The 21807-nt window shown below is 39.2% G+C and overlaps 1 protein-coding gene and 1 non-coding gene across 2 annotated transcripts in view; one reads left to right on the forward strand and one right to left on the reverse strand.

Annotated features, from left to right (window-relative positions):
- Window positions 1-9635, forward strand: part of LOC126013819 (protoheme IX farnesyltransferase, mitochondrial) — a 124158-nt gene extending 114523 nt beyond the window's left edge. The window contains 3 exon segments of the mRNA XM_049777020.1: window positions 9223-9262; window positions 9265-9447; window positions 9450-9635. Coding sequence (XP_049632977.1) covers window positions 9223-9262; window positions 9265-9447; window positions 9450-9635 — 409 coding nt within the window.
- Window positions 9636-19460: 9825 nt separating this feature from the next.
- Window positions 19461-19593, reverse strand: LOC126014680 (small nucleolar RNA SNORA51). The gene has a single exon (XR_007497682.1). It is a non-coding gene; the product is annotated as a small nucleolar RNA SNORA51 (small nucleolar RNA).
- Between the last annotated feature and the right edge of the window lie 2214 nt (window positions 19594-21807).

Below are 21807 nucleotides of genomic sequence, written 5' to 3' on the forward strand. Positions count from 1 at the left end.
CAAGAAAATTTCTGACCTGAACAGAAATGGGAGTGGGTGAGATATCTCTCTCTTGAAAATGAGTTTTGTTTTTTTAAGAAAAAGCATAACTGAAAATGTATATTAAACAAAACAGAATATCATAGTTGGTGCATTGTTTTGAGAAAACAAAAAGAAGTCTATATTTGGTCCAGATATTTGGTTAGCACAGAATAGAAATGATTGGCAGCAGCATCTCTAAACTCAATCATTGAACCAGCCAACCCAGTATTACTGGAGTGGTTCCTGGCCTACCTGGTTACTGCCTAGGAAGCAAAAGAAAAGAATCTGGTGTCAGTTTAAGTTTGATAACCCAGGATAGCAGTTTCCAAATCACTTCTTCCAAGAAGCTTTCCCTGACCTCTCCGAAGTCTTCCTCCTGGATGTTCCCCCACAAACCTTAAAGTAACTTCTAAGAACTAAAATCTCCTCTTAGAGTTGTCTCCCTCCCTCCCAAATCTGTCAAATGACCCTGAGAATAGTCTGAGTCTGTCATATAGCTGGCACACAAAAAGTATTTGTGTCACAGAAGACATATCCAATAAAAATAGACTGCTTGGTAGTGGGGGAGGTAGAGGGAGTGGGAGTAAGACTGCTAAAGGGCTTTCAATCAGTAAACTGAGTGCTTTGTGTTTACCTCATAAGGAAGGTGGGTTCTACCACAGCCTCCGACTAATTCAAGTCTTCCTGTTCTAGTTCACCTTATCTTGATGAAAGAGTAATTTGTTTTACATCTTTTATATGAGTAGAGGTAGTTAGAGCCCATCAAGTAGAGCTGTGTGGGGGTGGTAGGAGGGTTTTTTGTTATGATTCATTAAAGGCTAACCTATGATTTCTAAAGCCCTTTCATTTATGACATGAGCCAATTTCCTCTCACATAAAACATGCTCCTCTTATGAAAATGAGTTTTGATTGTTATTTTAAGCAAAAGCATAACTGAAAATGTATATTGAACAAAACAATACTCTAGTTGGTACATTAAAAAGGACTTTTGAGAGAACAAAAAGGAGTCTATCTTTGGACCAGATAATTTAACCATTTTAAATCTTATTTTTCAGCTCAGGTTATTCTTTCTCAGGCAGGCTCTACATTTTTTTCCCCTAATGAAATTTTTCTAAGAAATGTTAGAAAATGCCCGTTACTAAGTTGCTGATGTTTTATTTGACAGAATACTTCTTGTTTTGGTCAGCATATCCCTGTACTTAGATCTGTCATAATTTTAATCTGGTATGATTTTAAAGTTATAATCTAGAAATGGGGGGGGGGGTGGAAGCATGGAAGCAGTAATTAATAGTAGCTGCTCAGCAGCATCGAAGGGAAGTCAGGAAATAAAGAGAACAGCTCATCCCCTCAAACCCCTGAGAGTGTAACTCCTAAAATCCCTAAAATTGAAGACTCACCTGACTCCTGGAGAGGAAACACCGCCATCACCACATTGAAAATCAATTTCTTAGGAAGATTACTGGAGAAAGTGGCAATGACAAGTGAGTGGCACCCTAGCATTTTTTTAACTTTGTCTTGTCAGACCGGAGCTCTGGAGAGCCACGTGGGTCCATTGCCAGGCCAAGCCTACAAGTCTTTCAGATTGCAGACATTATAAAATATAGCTGAGACGCAGAGAAAGTGCAATTGGAGCTTTGGAGAGTAGTTCGGGCCCAACCCCATGGTCAAGCTCACAGGGGTGTGGACATTAGAGTGCAGCTAAGCTATTGAGGAAATGCATCTAAACTAGGCAGAGCCCTGTGATCAGGCAGAACTAGCATGACTGTGATATGGCTACAAACATCTAACCAGTCTGCCTCAGCAAGACCTGGGAGCCACTCTACATATGAGCATTCTTTCACCCAGACCAGTCTTGATTCTCTGACAAGTCAGGTTGGTGTCCAGTCTTCATTTTAAACAAAGGTTCCTAAACCCAGGCAGGAAGGAGCAGAGACCAGCTACGGTGACTATGGGCAGTTTTTAAAACTCAAACTAGTCGTGTAGAGAAAAGCATGGTTGCCACCTCGCTCTGAGTCTCCACATTTCTTGTACTCAAGGAGCCCCACTACAACACAATAAAAAAAAAAGTCCACCATACTACAAAGGTCACAATGGGAAGCCAACACAGAATCCCACCACACCTGTGAATGAAGATATAGTGCTGACAACCCAACAAACATCAGTCACCTATGTAACCTCTCTGATAAGGACTTTAGAGAGGAAATATGGAGAATGGTTCAAAGGAACCATGGAAAGAAGGTCAGCTAATAAAATGCAAAACAATATGGGCGTAGAAATAGAAAAGAGAAAACTTCAAACAGATATGACAAAATGGAAAATTTGGTAGGCAAAGTGAAAAACTCACTGTAAGGCCTCACCACTCACCAGCTGAATAACAACTGTTGAGGACAGGGTTAGTGAGCTGGTCAAGTCAAAACGGCACAGAGAGTGTATATATAATATGGTATAATATGAAACTGTTCCCTTTTGTATAGGCATACTAAAAATGGGGAAACCTTATGTATAGAAACAAGCTCTTATCTACTAAGGATAAGAACCCATAAATTTTATAATACATAATATAAATGCATAATATATAAATTTTATAATGTACCACCCTGAACATTTGTCTTGGGGGGATTCAACTTAGACTCCTGGGAATCAGACAGCAACCATCCAACCACAAACCCCAGATCCCATCCTTAGACCTGACACATCAAACAGGTGTGCCCCCCCCAAAAAAAAATGACAGTACTTTCAAAGCTTTGTACAATTCCAATAATGCAATCCCTATAATACATCCTCTATGAAAATACCCATGGCATTTTTCAAAGAAGTAGATCAGTCGCTCCTGAAATTCATATGGAGCAATAAATCTCTTTTGGCGGGACTGGGAAGGGGTTTGGGTCATACCTGGCTATGCTCAAGGATTACTCCTAGCTCTTTGCTTTTAGAAAGCTCAGGACCATATGGGATGCCAGGGATCCAACTCGAGTTTGTCTTGGTCATCAGCATGCATGGAAAATGCCCTACCACTATGCTATCACTCGGTGGGAGTAATAAATCTCTTAAATGTCCTTCCCCTACACACAATCTACTTAATATGCTATGACTGCCTGATAAACAATTCAGAAATGGTTATTTCTGTGGTAGAAAAATATATTTTTCACAAGTACAAAATACAGTATTTCTGGGCCAGAGAAATAGCTCTGTGGTAGGGCATTTGTTTTGCACGCAGCAGACTTGAGATGGACCCAGGTTCAATTCCCAGCATCCCAAATGGTCCCCGAGCCTACTAGGAGCTATTTCTGAGCGAAGAGCCAGGAGTAACTCCTGATTGCCACCAGGTATGACCCAAAAACAAGCAAAAAATTTATTTCTTTTAAGTGATTTTGTTTAACTGCCTCCAGTTATCACTCACTCTTTAGTCTACACTGGTGGGGAATACAGAAAAAAATTAAAAGAAGGGCTCTTCGCTGCTGATTACTTGGTATGTTTGTGCAAAGTAGGGATACTCTAGAAATTTAAGTACCTCAGACTTGTTTTCTAAATTTTTGCAAATTATATAAAGTGCTTTATCTTTTTTTAAAATAATTTTTGTGACCAAAGTGAATTATAAATCTTTCAGAGTAATATTTAAGGTGCATAGTGACAATGAATCAGGGGCATTCCCATCACCAATGTTGCCCTCTCTCCACCCTTGTTCCCATCGTGCATCTCATATCTCCCTCCTTTGCCCTTTGAACTGCTAGTGTAACTGGTCCCCTCTGTGTATAGCTTGTTGTAGATTGGGAATTGATTCTGTTGTCATTGACTTTGGGTTTGGTGTTTAAGTCTGATCATATTTTATTTCTACTCAATGTTCATACGATTGTCCTAGTACCATCCATTTTTCCCCCTCAGTTTATGAGGCAGAACAAGATGGTTCAAGCTATGTGGTTCTGTTGGGGAAAAAAAAGAAGAAAATAAAATAAAAAACTGGGAGGAGTCCATATAGAGGTTATAAATATCAGTTTAAAAGAAGAAAGGGAAGGGGCCGGAGAGATAGCAAGGAAGTAAGGTGTTTGCCTTGCCTGCAGAAGGACAGTGGTTCGGATCCCAGCATCCCATATGGTCCCCTGAGCCTGCCACGAGCGATTTCTGCCAGGTAGAGAGAGAGAGAGAGAGAGAGAGAGAGAGAGAGAGAGAGAGAGAGAGAGAGAGAGAGAGAGAGGGAGGGAGGGAGGGAGGGAGGGAGGGAGGGAGGGAGGGAGGGAGGGAAGGAAGGAAGGAAGGAAGGAAGGAAGGAAGGAAGGAAGGAAGGAAGGAAGGAAGGAAGGAAGGAAGGAAGGAAGGAAAGGGAAGAAAGAGAGAGAAAGAAAGAAAGAAAGAAAGAAAGAAAGAAAGAAAGAAAGAAGAAAGAAAGAAAAAGAAAGAAAGAAAGAGAGAGAGAGAGAGAGAGAAGAAAGAAAGAAAGAAAGAAAGAAAGAAAGAAAGAAAGAAAGAAAGAAAGAAAGAAAGAAAGAAAGAAAGAAAGAAAGAAAGAAAGAAGAAGAGAGAGAAAGAAGGAAGGAAGGAAGAAAGAAAGAAAGAAAGAAAGAAAGAAAGAAAGAAAGAAAGAAAGAAAGAAAGAAAGAAAGAAAGAAGAAAGAAGGAAGAAAGAAGAAGAAAGAAGAGAAAGAAAGAAAGAAAGAAAGAAAGAAAGAAAGAAAAGAAAGAAAGAAAGAAAGAAAGAAAGGAAAGAAAGAAAGAAAGAAAGAAAGAAAGAAAAGAAGAAGAAAGAAAGAAAGAAGAAAGAAAGAAAGAAAGAAAGAAAGAAAGAAAGAAAGAAAATAAGAAACCCAAGAAAGAAAGAAAGAAAGAAAGAAAGAAAGAAAGAAAGAAAGAAAGAAAGAAAGAAAGAAAGAAAGAAAGAAAGAAAGAAAGAAAGAAAGAAAGAAAGAAAGAAAGAAAGAAAGAAAGAAAGAAAGAAAAATAAGAAACCCAAGAAAGGGAAAATAGGAAGAAAACATAACAAAAACAAACCAAAAACAAAACCAGCAACTACAATAAAGCACAACAGCAACAAAAAGAACAACAACCAAATAATAACCACAAGAATGGGGGGGGGGAATAAAAGGAAGGAGGGCTAGTGTGGCAAGGTTATAAACTGCTTTTTCTCCTGGTGAGTGACTCTTGTGTTAATAGCAGCTCCCACTTTCATTTCCAAACATTTCCACAGACAAAGGGGTTTGTTGAATAGAGTCTCATTACCTGAAATCAGACCATGGTTTCAAAGACTTTATGCAGACCATTGGTTCCCAGGGTAGATGGGTACATTTATACAGTAAGTTTGTAAGCTTTCAGTTGTCTGAGTGGGACACAGAGGAAACAGGTGACAGAGAACAAGAAACTGAGACAAAATGTTAAGCAAAATTCCAAAGGGAGAAGAATTCAAATAGTTTCCTAACCAGTTCACAAATCAGTGCTAGAAGATTCTGACGATCTTGGGATCCTTTTTAGTTTAGTTAAGCAGGTTTTTTTATATATTGGTATCGCGTGAATTGGACTCCACTGCTTATATTCTCTAATGTGCAATTGGAGAAAATTGCAAAAGAATATTATCAGATTCTTAAATTCACAATCAAGAATTACAGAAACCGGGGCTGGCGAGGTGGCGCTAGAGGTAAGGTGTCTGCCTTGCAAGCGCTAGCCAAGGAAAGATCGCGACCCCGGTTCGATCCCCCAGAGTCCCATATGGTTCCCCCCAAGCCAGGAGCAATTTCTGAGCATCAAACAGGTGTGGCTTGAAAAAACAAACAAACAAAAAAAAGTATTACAGAAACCAATAATTGATTATTTGATTATATCAGTTGTGAGTATAGGTCTCAATAGCTCCAAGACACACTAGCCTAGCCCATACTCCTCTTTATAATTGGTTGCTATTTGAATACTTAAAAACAAGTTAGATTAAACACACCCAGAGCCATGCTTTTGAGTTACTGTCCCTTTTGGTATCAAGATCCCTATAAGCTGGAGTTGTTCTTGACACTTCTCTTCCTTCTTTTGCTTATTTACTCTATCCTCACATTCCTATCACTTTTTCCTCCTAAATCTTTCTCAAGTGTATCATTTCATCTTTGTAACCACCCTGATCCTAAACTACTATCACCTTTCATCTCTTAATCATTTCTTCCATGCTTAATTTTGGGCCCCTGCAGTGTATGTACTTTAATAAATTAGACCAAGTAACACCAGTTCCTATTTCCTTAATGCCCTTCACACACACACACACACACACACACACACACACACACACACACACTCATATAGTAAGACACTTGTAATAGAACCAATTCTTAGAGTCTCCTACAAAGTCATATGGTAGGTCTCTACCTTTCCTTTCCTCCAACTTAATCTTGAAGTATCCTTATTGTTTGCTCTATTCTAGTTAGCCAATCTTTCCTATTTTTATTATATTTTATATTATCATACAAGTTTGTAAACTGACATATTCTTTGACATAATTATATATCAATATATAATAACATAGATAAATATTCATATAATAAACAAAATAAGATACTTAGAAAAAATACAGTCTTTTAGTTCCTGGACAGCAACATGTATCTTTCAGAGTGCTAGAATACTTTTTCCACAGAGCTCATCTCAGAAGTCCATCAAAGAATTCTCAGCTCTCAAGTAACTCAGGTCCTCATGTCCTCTGTTCCTACTGCATTTACATCTTTTTTTGTTTTCATTTTTTATTACTTCATTTAACATTATGGTTTACATAGTTTCTCCTAATACATTTGTTTCTGCAGTTCATGTTCCAAAACCAATCCCATCACCAGTATAAAATTCCATCCACCATTGTCTCCTGATTCCCACCCACTCCCAAGCTCTTGGCAGGCAAGACATAATATATTTTTACTTTTATATTATTTGTTTATAGGTAAGTAGTATTGAAATTATTTTTAAAATTGCTACAAAAGAAAATTTGTGAAAAGTATTATATCTCTCAATGAGGTCATTATGTTATATCTGAAGTTTTATTAAATTGTTTGTTGCCATTTTATCTTTTACTTGTTTTGTTTCTTAATATTCATAGGCTTCTATGATGATTTTTTTTTCTGATTTGTTTTCATACTGGGGTGACAGTATTGAAAAATGTGAAGGTGTCGTGTGGCTGCATATGCCATGAATTTGGTCCAGGAATTCCAAGCTCTGTGGTGGTTGATATGATGGCAGCATGGTTACAACTGCCAGGCCTTCAAGATGTACAAAGAGATGGGGAGGGGAAAAAGGATGCCCACACTCCTCCTGACAAAGTCCTGGTGTTGTTAGCCCAAATACTGACACATACGTGGAGTTTTGATTGGTTACGAATCTCTGCAGAGATCAGTGGTAAAGTGGTGAAGTTGTACCATTGATGAAATTGTAATTGTGGGTGGTGGGTAAAGCTACCTAGACTTCAGCAGGGCAGAGACTTGGTCCACTCCTCCCGAGAATGCCCCAGCTTTCAGCTATAAGGCCAGTGTATAAATTTTGGGGGGACTTGCTTTACATCTCCTTCTAGAATAAAATGATTCTATGAAGCTGGTTGATGAACAAACATGGCCTACATTTACTTCTGTACATTATTGAAGTGTTGATACAGTTTAGTTTGTGTGACTTGTTTAATGTACATCTTTTTGAATTGACAATAAACGTGATGCTAACAGGGACACGTCCACATGTTATAACCATTATAACCACCATTATATCCCCAGTGCCTACCATGGCATCTAACACTGACTTTCTTGATTATTACATACAGATTTTTTTTTTACCTAAGTAATGACTGATCTGCTCAGGAATGAATGACTATAGCCCCTACTATTAAGAACAGTCATGGCTGCTATAGGAGCAATTGCTTGAGCATTGCTGCTCAAGTTTTAAGGAGACAACTTCATGTAATACGAGAACTTGAGTTAAAAATTAAACAGGATGTTTTAAAATTTATCTTTAGGTAGTTGTAAAATCTATCTAAAACCCATTGTCAAAATTTAAGAAAGTAGGGACTGGAGCAAGTAGCACAGCTATAAGGCAAACAGGACAGACCTCAGTTCGAATCCCAGCATTCCATATGGTCCCCTGAGCCTGCCAGAGCGACCTTCTGAGCGCAGGACCAGGTGTAACTCCTGAGTGTCGCCAGGTGTGACTCAAAAAAAAAAAAAAAATTAAAAAAGTAAGCTTATGAAAGCTCTCACAAAATGGTTTCAGTTAAATAGCAGCCTGCATCCCACCCACCCTCATGGGCAGAGAAAAACTTCCACACACTCCTCAAGATATTTAGTGAAAAATTCCACAACCACAGACAAGTTATTTTTCTAACACAACATGTTCCTTTATGCCACCCTGTTTTTTTAACACATTTTTGGTAGGATTTGATTTTGAGAAGCCTTAAGGACTACTCCCAACTTGCTTAGGGAATCAGCAGGGTTTACTCTAGATGTGCTTAGGGGATCATATGCAATACCAGGATTAACAGGTGGAATAGGGGAGGAGTTCATTCTTCTGCAAGACAAGTGCCATAATGTCCCCTGTGGTCCCACATACCTCCTGCTGTCACATTGTGAAGAATCGGGGAACTGTGAGTGTATAATGTGACTAACATCTGCCCTAGAAACCTTAAGGTTCAGCATCCACCACAGATAAAACTGTCCTTAGTTTTATGTCAGGTGCTAAGCAGCCATTTCCTGGGAAAGGGACGGGTCTTTCCAGAAAGGTCAAATGTACTGGGGTTCTCATTAGCCTTCTGCTGCTCTTTACAGAGTACTGTTGAGAAAAAGTGAAAAAGTCTAGCATAGAAATTCCCATGAGGCATTCCTGCCACTGAATATGTGCTCAAGTGTAAATAGGTTCCTTTAATTATATGTCACAGCTTAAAGCATTGAGGCCGTAGGAGCCACAGATTCATGTGCAGCCCTTCTGGAAACCATTGACTGCTCCAGATGCCTGGTGACAGAAGTGTTCTAAGAGAGCATTCACTGCCACCCCCACCCCCATTTCAGTCGAGGCTGACCTGGTAACCTGAAAACAAAGATGGCTGAAAAGCTAAGCTCCATTCCAAATCTGGAAACCCGATGGAGGACTATAAAGATTAGTGGGTGGAAACTCTATGGAGGTCAAAAAAGGTTGTCCTGGTGGGTGGGAAATGCTGTATTTGCAACTGTCTGATCATAATATGTTTTTGCTTCCTTCTTTTAAACCTCTCTTCAGAGCATTTCTTTTAGGGGAATCCCTCTTACTCTGGCAGTTCCCCCACATTTTAATGCCCTGAGTTGGGGCCTCCGTGAAGACTACTCCCGAGGTGGTTACTGTATGATGTCCGTCACCCACCCGAGCCTCTGCAGGCGAGTGGCACTGCGCCACTGTCTGATGTTGATTGGACTATCTACGGCAGCCCCCATCCTGGAGGTCACCACATGGACGTTTCCGATAATCCTCCCTCCCCCATCAACCTATATATTTCGTACCTCGGTTTTCGATTTTACATGGTCGCAGACCGGAAGAGTTCCAGGAAGCTGTTCTTCTGCAGCCTGTGGCACTTACCCTTTGCTACTGCTTCTCTCATGCTTACTTGTAAGCAGTCAATACAAGAGAAATGTGACAAGGAAGAAATTCAAAGTTGAGTCATATTGTCATGTGGGGAAAAAAATGCAGGAAGACACAAATATTTTTCTGTTATTGGACCAGGGATATCTTCAATAATTCTGAAGGATGAGAATAGAAATCATTGGTTTTATTACAATATTGTAAAGTAATTTGGTGCTTAATGATAAAATAACAGTTTTTAAATGATAATATTTAAATTGTTCCCCAAATAAGAGGTGGACTAACTTAGTAGATGAAAGCAAAGAGTATTTTTTTCTGTTACTCTTCATATCTCTATATCTCTCTTCCTCCATTCCATCCCCCCCATCATTTACATTCTTCCTAACATTGATGTACATGTACTCCTCTGCTTCCCTACCACACTAGTTTATCACTCTTGTCAGCTGTTGTCATAATTGCAGACAGACATGGTTAGCATTCTTAATCTTGATAGCTCTAGTTCTGTGTCCACAGGTTATGTCAGATTAAATGGTGCTGCTACCACTGTACCCCCCTGGCAGGTGGAGAAGCCTGAGCCTAGCTTCCAGCTTATCTATTTAACATGTTCCTCCCAGCACTTTATTTCTCAAATAATTTGCTACAATGGGCTACTGTGGAAGTAGAATTCAAACGGTTTCCTGGAGAATCTTAGACTGAACTGCCAATCCCTGCCCCTCTACCTCCCAATATATAAGGGGCATTTCAAAAAACTCCAAGGAATCAAAGGTTTCTTTCTAGTTTACTTTAAAATGTTAGAAGTGTCTGAAACATTTCTATCTAAAAGGTAGTAATTACCAGAAACTTTTCAGTGTCTGGTTTCATTCTGGTCCTCATCAGTCATTTCTGTAGGAGGTCAGTTTTCTGTTGCTCGCACTGGCTTTTCAAGGTCATCCCAGAAAAAGGAAATCAGAAAAATGAAGGGCTGGACTAGCCAGCTTGCATATTTCCCAACTTTGTTTCATATAAAAAGCACATTTCCATCCTGCTGTCTTCTTAAATCAGACATGAGGCTTCTTTGTTATCCAACAAGCTTTCAAAGCTAGACTAAATTCAGGATTTAGATTTCTGATGGACTGCTTCTGGTTCTAGGGATTGTATATGAACTTGGTTACCTGTTGCCCCATCTATACTTTAGGTTTTCCCATTTGTTTGCTGTCATGTCCCGTTCACCTTGAAGACCTTAACGCTTAACAGAATGTTTTAATCATTTGTTGTTGAGGCCATTGCTGCCCTGTAAAAATTAACTGGGGAGTTTAAGCAACATTTAAGTAATTGTAATATGCTTACTCTCAAAAATTTCTAAAGCAGTTGCAGATATCAACTGATCCCTTTTTCTACTTATCAGACATGCCTCTGAGCTGTATCCAGATTATTTACTGTAGGAACATGGCATATAAATTTGTGGCAAACCATCTACACCTTACTGTTTTGCAGCACTTAAATTTGTAAAATGCATCACTTCTGTGTTCCTGCTGTAATAAACCAGTAATATAAAACTAAAAGAATGTGTAATGTTATTTTGTTAGATCATCTTATGCTAAGTTTACATGATTTCTGGTAGAAATGAAGCACTGACTCGTGCTTTAGAACAGAAGGCACATTGGGGATCTAGCCCTTCCCTTCAAAACCATTCCCAAAGAAATGTCTCTTGGGACTTCAGTCCTTAGAACAAATTTTCTAGTTTCTAGGAATCTGCAGGTGAAGACTCACTTCCCTGAGGGCAGCTGGTGTCCTCTCTCTTTTCTCTCTCTCTCTCTCTCTCTCTCTCTCTCTCTCTCTCTCTCTCTCTCTCTCTCTCTCTCTCTCTCTTTAAATATAGACAATCTAGTATCTACTTTTATTCTCTTTCCTAGTTAACTTGCTCTGGTGTTCTCTCTCTCTCTCCTCTCTCTCTCTCTCTCTCTCTCTCTTTCTCTCTTTCTCTCTCCTTTAAATATAGACAATCTAGTATCTACTTTTATTCTCTTTCCTAGTTAACTTGCTCTGGTGTTCTCTCTCTCTCTCTCTCTCTCTCCTCTCTTTCCTCTCTCTCTCTCTCTTTCTCTCTCCTTTAAATATAGACAATCTAGTATCTACTTTTATTCTCTTTCCTAGTTAACTTGCTCTGGTGTTCTCTCTCTCTCCTCTCTCTCTCTCTCTCTCTCCTCTCTCTCTCTCTCTCTCTCTCTCTCTCTCTCTCTCTCTCTCTCTCTCTCTCTCTCTCTCTCTCTCTCTCTCTCTCTCTCTCTCTCTCTCTCTCTCTCCCTCCCTCCCTCCCTCCCTCCCTCCCTCCTGTAAAAGCCAAACAATAGGGGCCCAAGTAGAGATAAGGTCAAGAGAAGGGATGCCAGTCTTGATAAAAGTTTACCTATAGCAAATAGCTGCAAGGGGGCGCTATAGGATGAGTCACCACAAGACAATGTTTGCAGCCATTCTCAATAAAGAAAAATCTCGGGGCCGGGCGGTGGCGCTCGAGGTAAGGTGCCTGCCTTACCTGCGCTAGCCTAGGAGACGGACCGCGGTTCGATCCCCCGGCGTCCCATATGGTCCCCCAAGCCAGGAGCGACTTCTGAGCGCATAGCCAGGAGTAACCCCTGAGCGTCACCGGGTGTGGCCCAAAAAAAACAAAAAAAAAAAAAAAGAAAAATCTCCAGTCACCATTATCATGTCTGCATTTGGCCAGCTCTATAGACTTACTCTTTTGGAAAGATATTTAAACCAAGCTTTGAAAAATTATGGTCCTCCAGCCTCAGAGCTGAAAATGGGCAATCTTGGAAGATGAGTCATGTTCTTTTCTGAGGAAGCTTTGCCAGCCGCTCCCAACACCTAAAATCACCACTACACCAATGGCCAAGCTTTACCACTTTAATCTCTTCAGAGACACCAACCCAATCATAATTCCAGATATGCTGGTATTTGGATTTTCTGGAGTGAGTGCCAGCACATTCTCCCCAAACCTGCCTTGTACTTCTGAAAGGCCTTGCAGCCAAAACCAAGTTCCACAAATGCCACAATATCAGCCACAGAGGTTTTAATTACTGGACTGCTCCAAATGTCTTAATGTCATTCCAGTAGGAAGGAATACACCGATTTAGATGTCTGTGTGGATTCAAAGCCATTTATTGTTCAGAAGCAAAATAACAAAAAGATCAACTAGAAATAACTTAGTAAACCCTCTGACAGTGACTTAATTACCTCATTGCTAGATACAGTAATTTCACAAATGTCTTTTTGTTATACATTATTTTGGGTTTGTTTTTTTTTTAATAGACCTGGTGGTGTTTAGAGACTACCACTGGCAGGCTCAGGGGACCATATGGAATGCTGGGAATTGGGTTGACCAAGGTGCAAACGCCTTACCTGCTGGCTATTGTTCTGGACCCTGTACTATAACTTTTTTTTTTTTTTTTTTTTTTTTTGGTTTTTGGGTCACACCTGGCAGTGCTCAGGGGTTATTCCTGGCTCCAGGCTCAGAAATTGCTCCTGGCAGGCACAGGGGACCATATGGGGCGCCGGGATTCGAACCGATGACCTCCTGCATGAAAGGCAAACGCCTTACCTCCATGCTATCTCTCCGGCCCCTGTACTATAACTTTTTAATAATTTCATTACCATCTATCCGTAAATAAGCAATATAATTTTTTTCTGGTTTTGAGTCCACACCCTGCAGAGGTTACTTCTGGTTTTCTATCTAGAAATCGCTCCTGGTAAGCTCGGGGGACCTTATGGGATGCTGAGGATTGAATTGGGTCTGACTCCCTATGACTGTGCTATCACTCCGGCTCCCTATAAAATATATTCTTTCAGGCCTTCCAAAAGAGCAGGTTTAGGAATGGATGAAAATTCAGGAACAATGGAGGAAGGAATTTTACATTAGTGGTTTGATTTGTGTTGAAACATGGAGTGGCAGATACAAATGTATTATGAGCAACTATGTCAAATATGATCTTTAAATAAAGTAATTTATAATTTTTTGAAAAGAAAATCCCACAATTGAGCTAGTCAGTGAGCAGATAACACAGCAGACTTTGAAGTAGGCAAAACTAAAGTAATTAGTTGAGTAACCCATCCCATTCCCATACATCTAAGAACTGTGACTCAGTCACTAAGCTGACTGACAAACAGTCCAGAAGAACCATTCCTGGCTTCAACGGACAAACATATACAACGAAAAACCAAAAAACATAAACAGTATCAAGTAAGAAGAGAGGCAACATCTCCTGAGGTATCTCAATAGACATTTCTTCTATTTTCCACTGATCAAATGACTCGAGTTTTCTGTGTGCTTTCTTCTTTGTGTGGGAGAAAAAGGTGAAACAAAAATTTGACCCTGACCTCAAGACATACTGGAGGGTTTTTGTTTATTTGTTTTGGGAGGGGCTTTTGTTTGGGGTTGTTTTGTTTTTTAGGGAAAGGCACACAACAATAGGAAAGTTAATAGAAGGAGCTCACACCTTTGACAGAATCCTTGAACCACTTCTCCCACCTGCAGTCTTTCAGACTGCCTCTGTTCAGTATCGCTGATACCTTCACAACAGCTTCTCCATGATACTAATCTTCTCACTTGATTCTTTGGGTCCTTCAGCAGTCTGTTTCCTGTCATAGAGCTGATTTGGGTTTGAATCGAGTCTGAGCTCTCCACTGCCTAGTTATATACTCTTTTTTAGTTTGTTGGTTTGTTTTTTGACTAGCCAATCTAATAATTTTTGGTGCCAAATAGTGTGATGATAAATTAGGTATTCTAGGCAGAGAAACCAGGACAAACAAAGGCTCAGTGTGAAGCTACGTGGAATGTAAGTCAAATGGAATCTCAAGAAGGTGTAGCCTCACAGTGGGACAAGGGTGAGCTAGAAGAGAAGCACCGAGGAACATGGTCCATTTCAGATAGGCCTAAGTATAGTCTAGATCTGCCACTACAGGTAATAGGACAGGTACAAAGAATCAAACAAAAAAGTCACATGACTAAGTTTAAACTTTCAATATATAATTAAGGATGTAAACTGGGGAGAAATGGGTCTGAATTTGGGCAGACAAGGGAGCTAGAGAAAGGCAAAAGAAAAGACTATTCTAACTTGCAAGTGAAAACCAGCAGAAACTGGTTTAATTAAAAGAAGAAACATTTTGATTCTTGTAATCATGAGGTCCCAAAGCAATGTGCTTCAGGTATAATTAGTTCAGGGAGTATATTATTCTCTACTTGTTTTGTCACCTATCTTGGCAAACTCCTTAGATTAAAAAAAAAAAAAAACCCTCAATAATCATTTACTCCTTTATCCATATTTATATAAATAAATATAAATATATACATAAATAAATATAAAATAAAATATTTATTAACTACTCACTGTGAGATACTGTTACAGATACTAGAGATGCAGCAATGAACAAAATAGCCCACACACCCTCTTCCACATTCCAAGATAAATCTAGAAAAACTGGAGTAGTTGGTTGTCTCTGGAATGTGAAAATGGGGAAATGGCTTCCTATTTAAAAGTAGTAGAAAGTTTAAGTTGAGATACTGGTCCTTGTGGGTCTCATTTAGAATTTGTACCCATTCCAGACCCTTTTAGTGTGGTTCAAGTCAATCAGCCAGTGCGCAAGGACAGTCACCCTTCTTTTGCCTAAGATTTAGGAAGCATTTAGACTGCAGGGGTCTCAAACTCGCGGCCCTCGGCCCGTTTGTGGCCCTCCGTACAACATTTTGTGGCCCTGCCCTAGAGGAATCATTTTTTGTTGTGTTTTGCTTTAGTTGTTTGGGTCATGCCCCCCAATGTTCAAGGCTTACTACTGACTTTGCACTCAAGGATCACCCCGACTTGGCCTCCTGCGGCCCCCAGGTAAATGAGTTTGAGACCCCTGATTTAGAGGAAGAAGAAATACTTTGGGCATTTGCAGAAGTTAAATCCAGGGCAGGATTAGTTAAATCTAGTTTTTAGGCCTGGAGAAAGGATTCAGTAAACACTGGTCCTCCTACCCATAATAAAGATAGGACACCAGGGAGTTTGCCCCTAAGGTGGTTGTTCTGACCACAGGACATGTAAATCATATTAGGACTGGTTAGTTACAGCTGTTAACAAGGTGGACAGTACCTGCTTTAGGCCAAAAAGGAGCTCTTTCCCAATGGAATTTTACAAATAAACAGGAAGACAGTCACTTCAGACGGAAGGAAGCTAAATCCTATCAAGAGCACTGGAATCAGCGTTTTTCAAATTTAGCAGTTTTTTTCCCCAACTAAAACATTTCTTGGAAAGACACTTCCAGTTTTTAGTAATTGTTTAGAGAAAACAGTTCCGCATTGAAGAGTCGAACATGAGTCACTCAAGTTCAATTTTGTGAGTGGATTTCAGTCCTGACATCTTTCTGTCTTAACGCTGAATCCTGCCAGCTAGGAACCTTCTCAGGCACTGCAGATATTTGAGGAAAGGAGAAAACAATTGCTATAAGGATTCCAGCTCTGGCAAGAATCAACTCCCTCAGAATTCTTGATCCCTCATCTTGAAAGAGACACTTGGTAATCTCTGAAAGTATTTTAATGCTAATTTGTTTAGTCAAAAAGAGGAACTCAAACAGATGTTGTTCATTTGGCAGGAAGGGCCAAGTTAGAGAAAGAGCAAGATGTCAGCCAGAGAAAGGACTAGAGAAAAAGAAACACTAGCAGGAGCAGCAAAAGGCAGCAGAAGCAGAACCCAGGCAGGTAGCTTCTCAGTCAATCCAGCTACTGCAGCTAGCATTTCTGCTCAGGCTTTTTACGCCCCTGTCCCAATTGCCCTGCTGGCTATTACAAGGGGCATAATTGACCTCTTCACTCTTCAAGGGACAGGAGCATGCTTATGGCCGAGAGCCTTAAGGTTGAATTCATACAATATCTTTTCTTTTTTATTTGTTAAAAAAAAAGTAGCATGAATAAATATTAGTATTTTACAAGTATTGTTCTACACTGATAATCAAGTTTCAAGTAGGTCAGATTCAAAGGATTTCAGCTGATGTCATAATCTATAAGTGCAAAGCAGTCGTCAGTGGTCTGCAATCAAAAGATCATTCCTTGAGCCAGGATTCTAGTGTGCCCCCAAACTCAAAAAAAAATTTTTTTTTAAAATTCAGGGGTTCTATGGAAATACATGTTTATAAACATGACATGTTTTATCTATGTAGAAACATAGATAAAGTTGGTTCTTATGCCTGCTCTCTTTTTCTTCTGTTGTGATAAGGGGTACAACCACTTGACTTTGGTGCTTGAGGAGATCACACACTTGTAGCATCATGGCTCAAAATAGCAATACTATGGAATTGTGTCCAGTGAAATGGAGTATTTCAAGTATTACAAGTATTACAGTGAAATGGAGAATTTACAAGGCAAACATTCTTCCACTGAGCTGTCTCAAAGCCCCCTGTAAGGGTTTTTGTTTAGTTTCTCTGTTTACAGCCACACCCAATGGTGCTGAGAACTTACTTTTAGCTCTCTGCTAAATGATCACTCCTTGTGGATTTGGGGGACCATATGGGATGCCAGGTCATCCACATGCACAGTAAGCAAAGCACCCTAACTTCTATACAGTTACTTTGGATTGAGTAAAGTGTTCTTTTAACAGGTATTTTTCTCTACAAGGTGTCTTGTTTCTCGTGATACCTAACTTTTTTCTCTAATATTTATTTTGATATTGTGACTTATAATACTATAAATGATAAAGATTCAGGCATATAATGTTCCACACCACACTCATCACAAGAGTGTCTGCATGCCTCCTTTAAGGTCCCCTCCCATGTACTCACCATCCAGTCACTTGGTAAACTCAGTTCTGTCTCTAAACTCAGTCCCATTCTCTAGGTAGGTTGATATTGATTATTTGTTATTGCCTATGTTTCTCTATATTCCACTCTTTTTTTTTTTTTTTTTTTTTTTTCAGGAAGCATTATCTTTATTCATGCCCTAACCACCACATGTGTGTGGCCTACTCATAACCTTTCAAGCATTCAGCCATTTTTGGCTAGCCCTGCGTCTTAACTCACTTCAGCCATCTTCAGGGCCAAAAGGGAACGGCCAAAAGGGGGGCTATATTCCACTCTTGAGAAAGATGATTTGTATTTGTCCATTTCCTAACTGACTAAAATTAGCCACATACCCACTAGTTCTATCCACAGAATGGTGAAGTGATTTTATCTTTTTTTATAACTGAGTAGTATTCCACTGGTGTATATACACCATCTCTATTCTTGAGTATCTGGGTTGTTTCCAAATCTTGTCTCTTATGAGTAGTGGCAGAGTACTGTACACATAGAAATCTGAATATCTTTTCAAAATTTCATTTGGAGGCCTTGTGGGTAGATGCCATGAAGTAAAAGTTTTTGGTCATATGAAAGTTCAATTCTAATTTTTTGAGATCTCTCCCTAGAGTTCTGCATAGAGGCTAGTCCACATAGCATTCTGAGCAACAGTGAATGAGGATTTCTTTTCCCCACCTACCCACCAGCACTGGTTCTCTCTATTCTTTTTGGTGCGTGTCAGTCTGAGGTGATATCTCACTGTTGTTTTGATTTGCACTTCCCCTAATGATAAGTGATAAAGAACACCTTTACAAATATGTACTTTATTTTTGAGGAAGTGTATCTCAGCTCTTTTCCATATTTTTGATGAAGTTGTTTTTTCTTGTCATTGAGTTTTTCTTTAGTCCATTTTGAATCAAACTTCTGTTTACAGTATGAGCTAAGCATCTGAGCTGGGTTTTTTGGGGGGTTTTTTGTTCTTTTTTTTTTTTTTTTTTTTTTTTGCACATGGTAACCAGTTTTTTCCATGCCTTTTGTTAAAGAGGTTTCTCTTGCTCTGTTTCTTATATGTAGACTCTTTGTTGAAAACTAGCTATTCTTATACTCTAGACATTTTTTCTGAGTTCTCAATTTTGTTTCAGTAACCCATGAGTCTGCATTTATTCCATTACCACATCACACACATTTTTACTATAATTTAATAGTATAACTTAAAGTTGGGGAAAGAAAAAATTTTTTTTCTTTAAGGATTTCTTTGGCTAGTCAGTGAATTTTATTTTAAATGTACACTATGTAGGGGCCAGAGAATAGCAACAGCACAGCAGTAGGGTGTTTGCCTTGCACACAGCCAACACAGAACAGACCCTGGTTCGATTCCTGGCCTCCTATATGGTCCCCTGAGTCTGCCAGGGGCAATTCTGAGTACAGAGCCAGGAGTAGCCCCTGAGCACCGCCAGGTGTGGCCCAAAAACAAACAAAAAAATAAATAAATGTACATTTGGTACATATCCTTGAAAAATTACATTGGAATTTTTATGGTGATTGCTTTGAATCTATATAATATTTTGGGTAATATAATCATTTTTAAATGTTAATACTTTTAACCCATGAATGAATAAAATATGTTTCCATTTTCTTATGACTTTTTCTATTTCTATTTTAATAGTGGCATTGTTTCCTTTTTCTGAAACTTTATTTTAACACCCTGATTTGTAGAATTGTTCATAATACAATTATTTTAGGCATTCAATGCTCCAATATCAATCCTACTAACAGTATGATATTCCCTCTATCCATGTTCACAGTTTCCCACCAACTGCCCCCTAGCAGGCACAGAATAGTTTACACAGCTTGTTCATATTGTTAGTACAATATATACTAAAAAAATTACTCTTGCGCTAATAATTCCATTCATAATGGAGGTTGTTTCTGGAGTGGGCAGGTTTGCACACTTCAGCTGACTCTCTTAGTTGCACTCATTAGCTGTGGTCTCAACACACTTGTCTGGACATATTATTTTGGTTGCACACACTGGCATTTCTCCCCCAAATCTGCCTACCCCCTTAGCAGACACAAAATAATTAACTTTATATTGCTTGGTTTGTTTGTTTGTTTTTGTTTTGTTTTGTCCCCCAATTCACAATACAGACCAGGCAAAGGGCCTGGGTTGAAGTGTATATGAGGTGCATTTAGTGTACCTCCTCTTTCTATACAGTCAGTGTAAAGAACACAGCCTGTGGTAAGAATTGGGAGGCCTTATCTTTATATTGCTTGTTACAAGAAATCAGGAAATATGTCAATGAAAATCAATTTATGATAGTTGTTATAGCTCACAATGATATTACTAAAGTCACTGAGAATTTGCTAAGCAACTTGATGCTAGTTGGGCCTTCAGAGTTATTTTATCTCATTGAACATGGTGATCTTCTAAACAGCTTTTCCGTTGACTTATTTATTTGTTTATTATTATATCTTTATTATATATTATATCTTTATTTAAGCACCATGATTACAAACATGTTTGTAGTTGTGTGTTAGTCATAAAAAAGAACACTCCGCTTCACCAGTGCAACATTCCCACCATCTATCTCCCTTCTCTCCCCTTTCCCTGGCTATATTCGAGACAAGTATTTTATTTTCCTCACTCACTACCATTGTCATGATAGTTGTTAGTGTAGTTATTTCTCTAACTGCATTAACCATTCTTTGTGGTAAGCTTCATATCATGGGCCTGTCCTTCCAGTCCTCATCTCCATTGTCTCTGGGTATTATTACAATAATGTCTTCTATTTTTCTTAAATCCAACAGGTGAGTAAGATTATTCTGTGTCTATCTTTCTCCCTCTGACTTATTTCACTCAGAATAATAGTTTCCATGTACATCCAAGTATTGGAAAATTTCATGACTTCATTTTTCCTGACTACTGCATAGTATTCCATTGGGTATATGTACCACAGCATCTTTAGCTATTCATCTGTTGTCGGGCATCTGCATTGTTTCCAGATTCTGGCTATTGTAAATAGCACTGCAATTAATATAGATGTGCAGAAGACAATTTTGTATTGTGTTTTTGTGTTCCTAGGATATATCCCTAGAGTGGTATAGCTGGATCATATGGGAGCTCAATTTCTAGTTTTTTGAGGAATCTCCATATTGTTTTTCATAAAGGCTAGACTGGATGGCATTCCCATCAGCCGTGAATGAGAGTTCCTTTCTCTCCACAGCCCTGCCAGCACTGGTTGTTCTTGTTCTTTTTGATGTGTTATTCACTGTTGTCTGAGATAATATCACATTGTTGCTTTTATTTGCATTTCTCAGATGATTAGTGATGTGGAGCATCTTTTCATATGACTTTTGGTCATCTGTGTTTTTCTTTGAGGAAATGTCTGTTTATTTCTTCTTCACATTTTTTGATGGGGTTAGTTTTATTTTCTTGTTAAGTTCTGTCAGTACCTTGCATATCTTAGATATTAACACTTTACCTGATGGGTATTAGGTGAATAGTTTCTCCCATTCTGTGTTTCCCATCAGATTTAATGTATTCCTACTGAGCTGTCAGCAGTAGGGAATTTGGAGATAATTCACCTCGTGCTTCAGGTACTGTGCCTATATAGTGACTTGGCAGTTTGATGAAATTCAGTTGTGGAGATAAGTCATTACTTCTTTTTTCTTTCTTCCTTTTCTTTCTTTCTTCCTTCATTCTTTCCTTCCTTTCTTCCTTTTTTATCTTTCTTCTTTTGTTCGCTTTCTTTTTCTTTCTTTTATCTATCTTTCAAAATAATTTTAAAAATTTAATCAAAGAACTATGGTTTGGGGCCAGAGAGAAAGCATGGAGATAAGCCGTTTACCTTTCATGCAGAAGGTCATCGGTTCGAATCCCGGCATCCCATATGGTCCCCCATGCCTGCCAGAAGCAATTTCTCAGCATGGAGCCAGGAAAAACCCCTGAGCACTGCCGGGTGTGACCCAAAACACACACACACACACACACACACACACACACACAAAACTATGGTTTACAAAGCTATTGATAGTTGAGTTTTATGCATATATTATTTCAATACCAATCTTTTTGTTTTGTTTTGTTTTGTTTTTTGTTTTTGGGTCACACCCGGCGGTGCTCAGGGGTTACTCCTGGCTGTCTGCTCAGAAATAGCTCCTGGCAGGCACGGGGGACCATATGGGACACCGGGGTTCGAGCCAACCACCTTTGGTCCTAGATCGGCTGCTTGCAAGGCAAACGCTGCTGTGCTATCTCTCCCGGCCCTTCAATACCAATCTTGCCACCAGTGTCAATTCCCACTATCAGTGTTCCCAGGCTTCATCATCCCCACCCCTGCCTACTACCTTAATAGGCATATTATAGTTTGTGGTTGCAACTTAGATTTTATATTTTCAGTGTTATTGTGTCTGTGCTTTGGATATAAAACTATTGCACTCTCCACATCACCAAAACAATAGAAGTTGACA

This window comes from Suncus etruscus, chromosome 7, assembly GCF_024139225.1.
Source record: "Suncus etruscus isolate mSunEtr1 chromosome 7, mSunEtr1.pri.cur, whole genome shotgun sequence".
NCBI classification, from domain to species: domain Eukaryota; kingdom Metazoa; phylum Chordata; class Mammalia; order Eulipotyphla; family Soricidae; genus Suncus; species Suncus etruscus.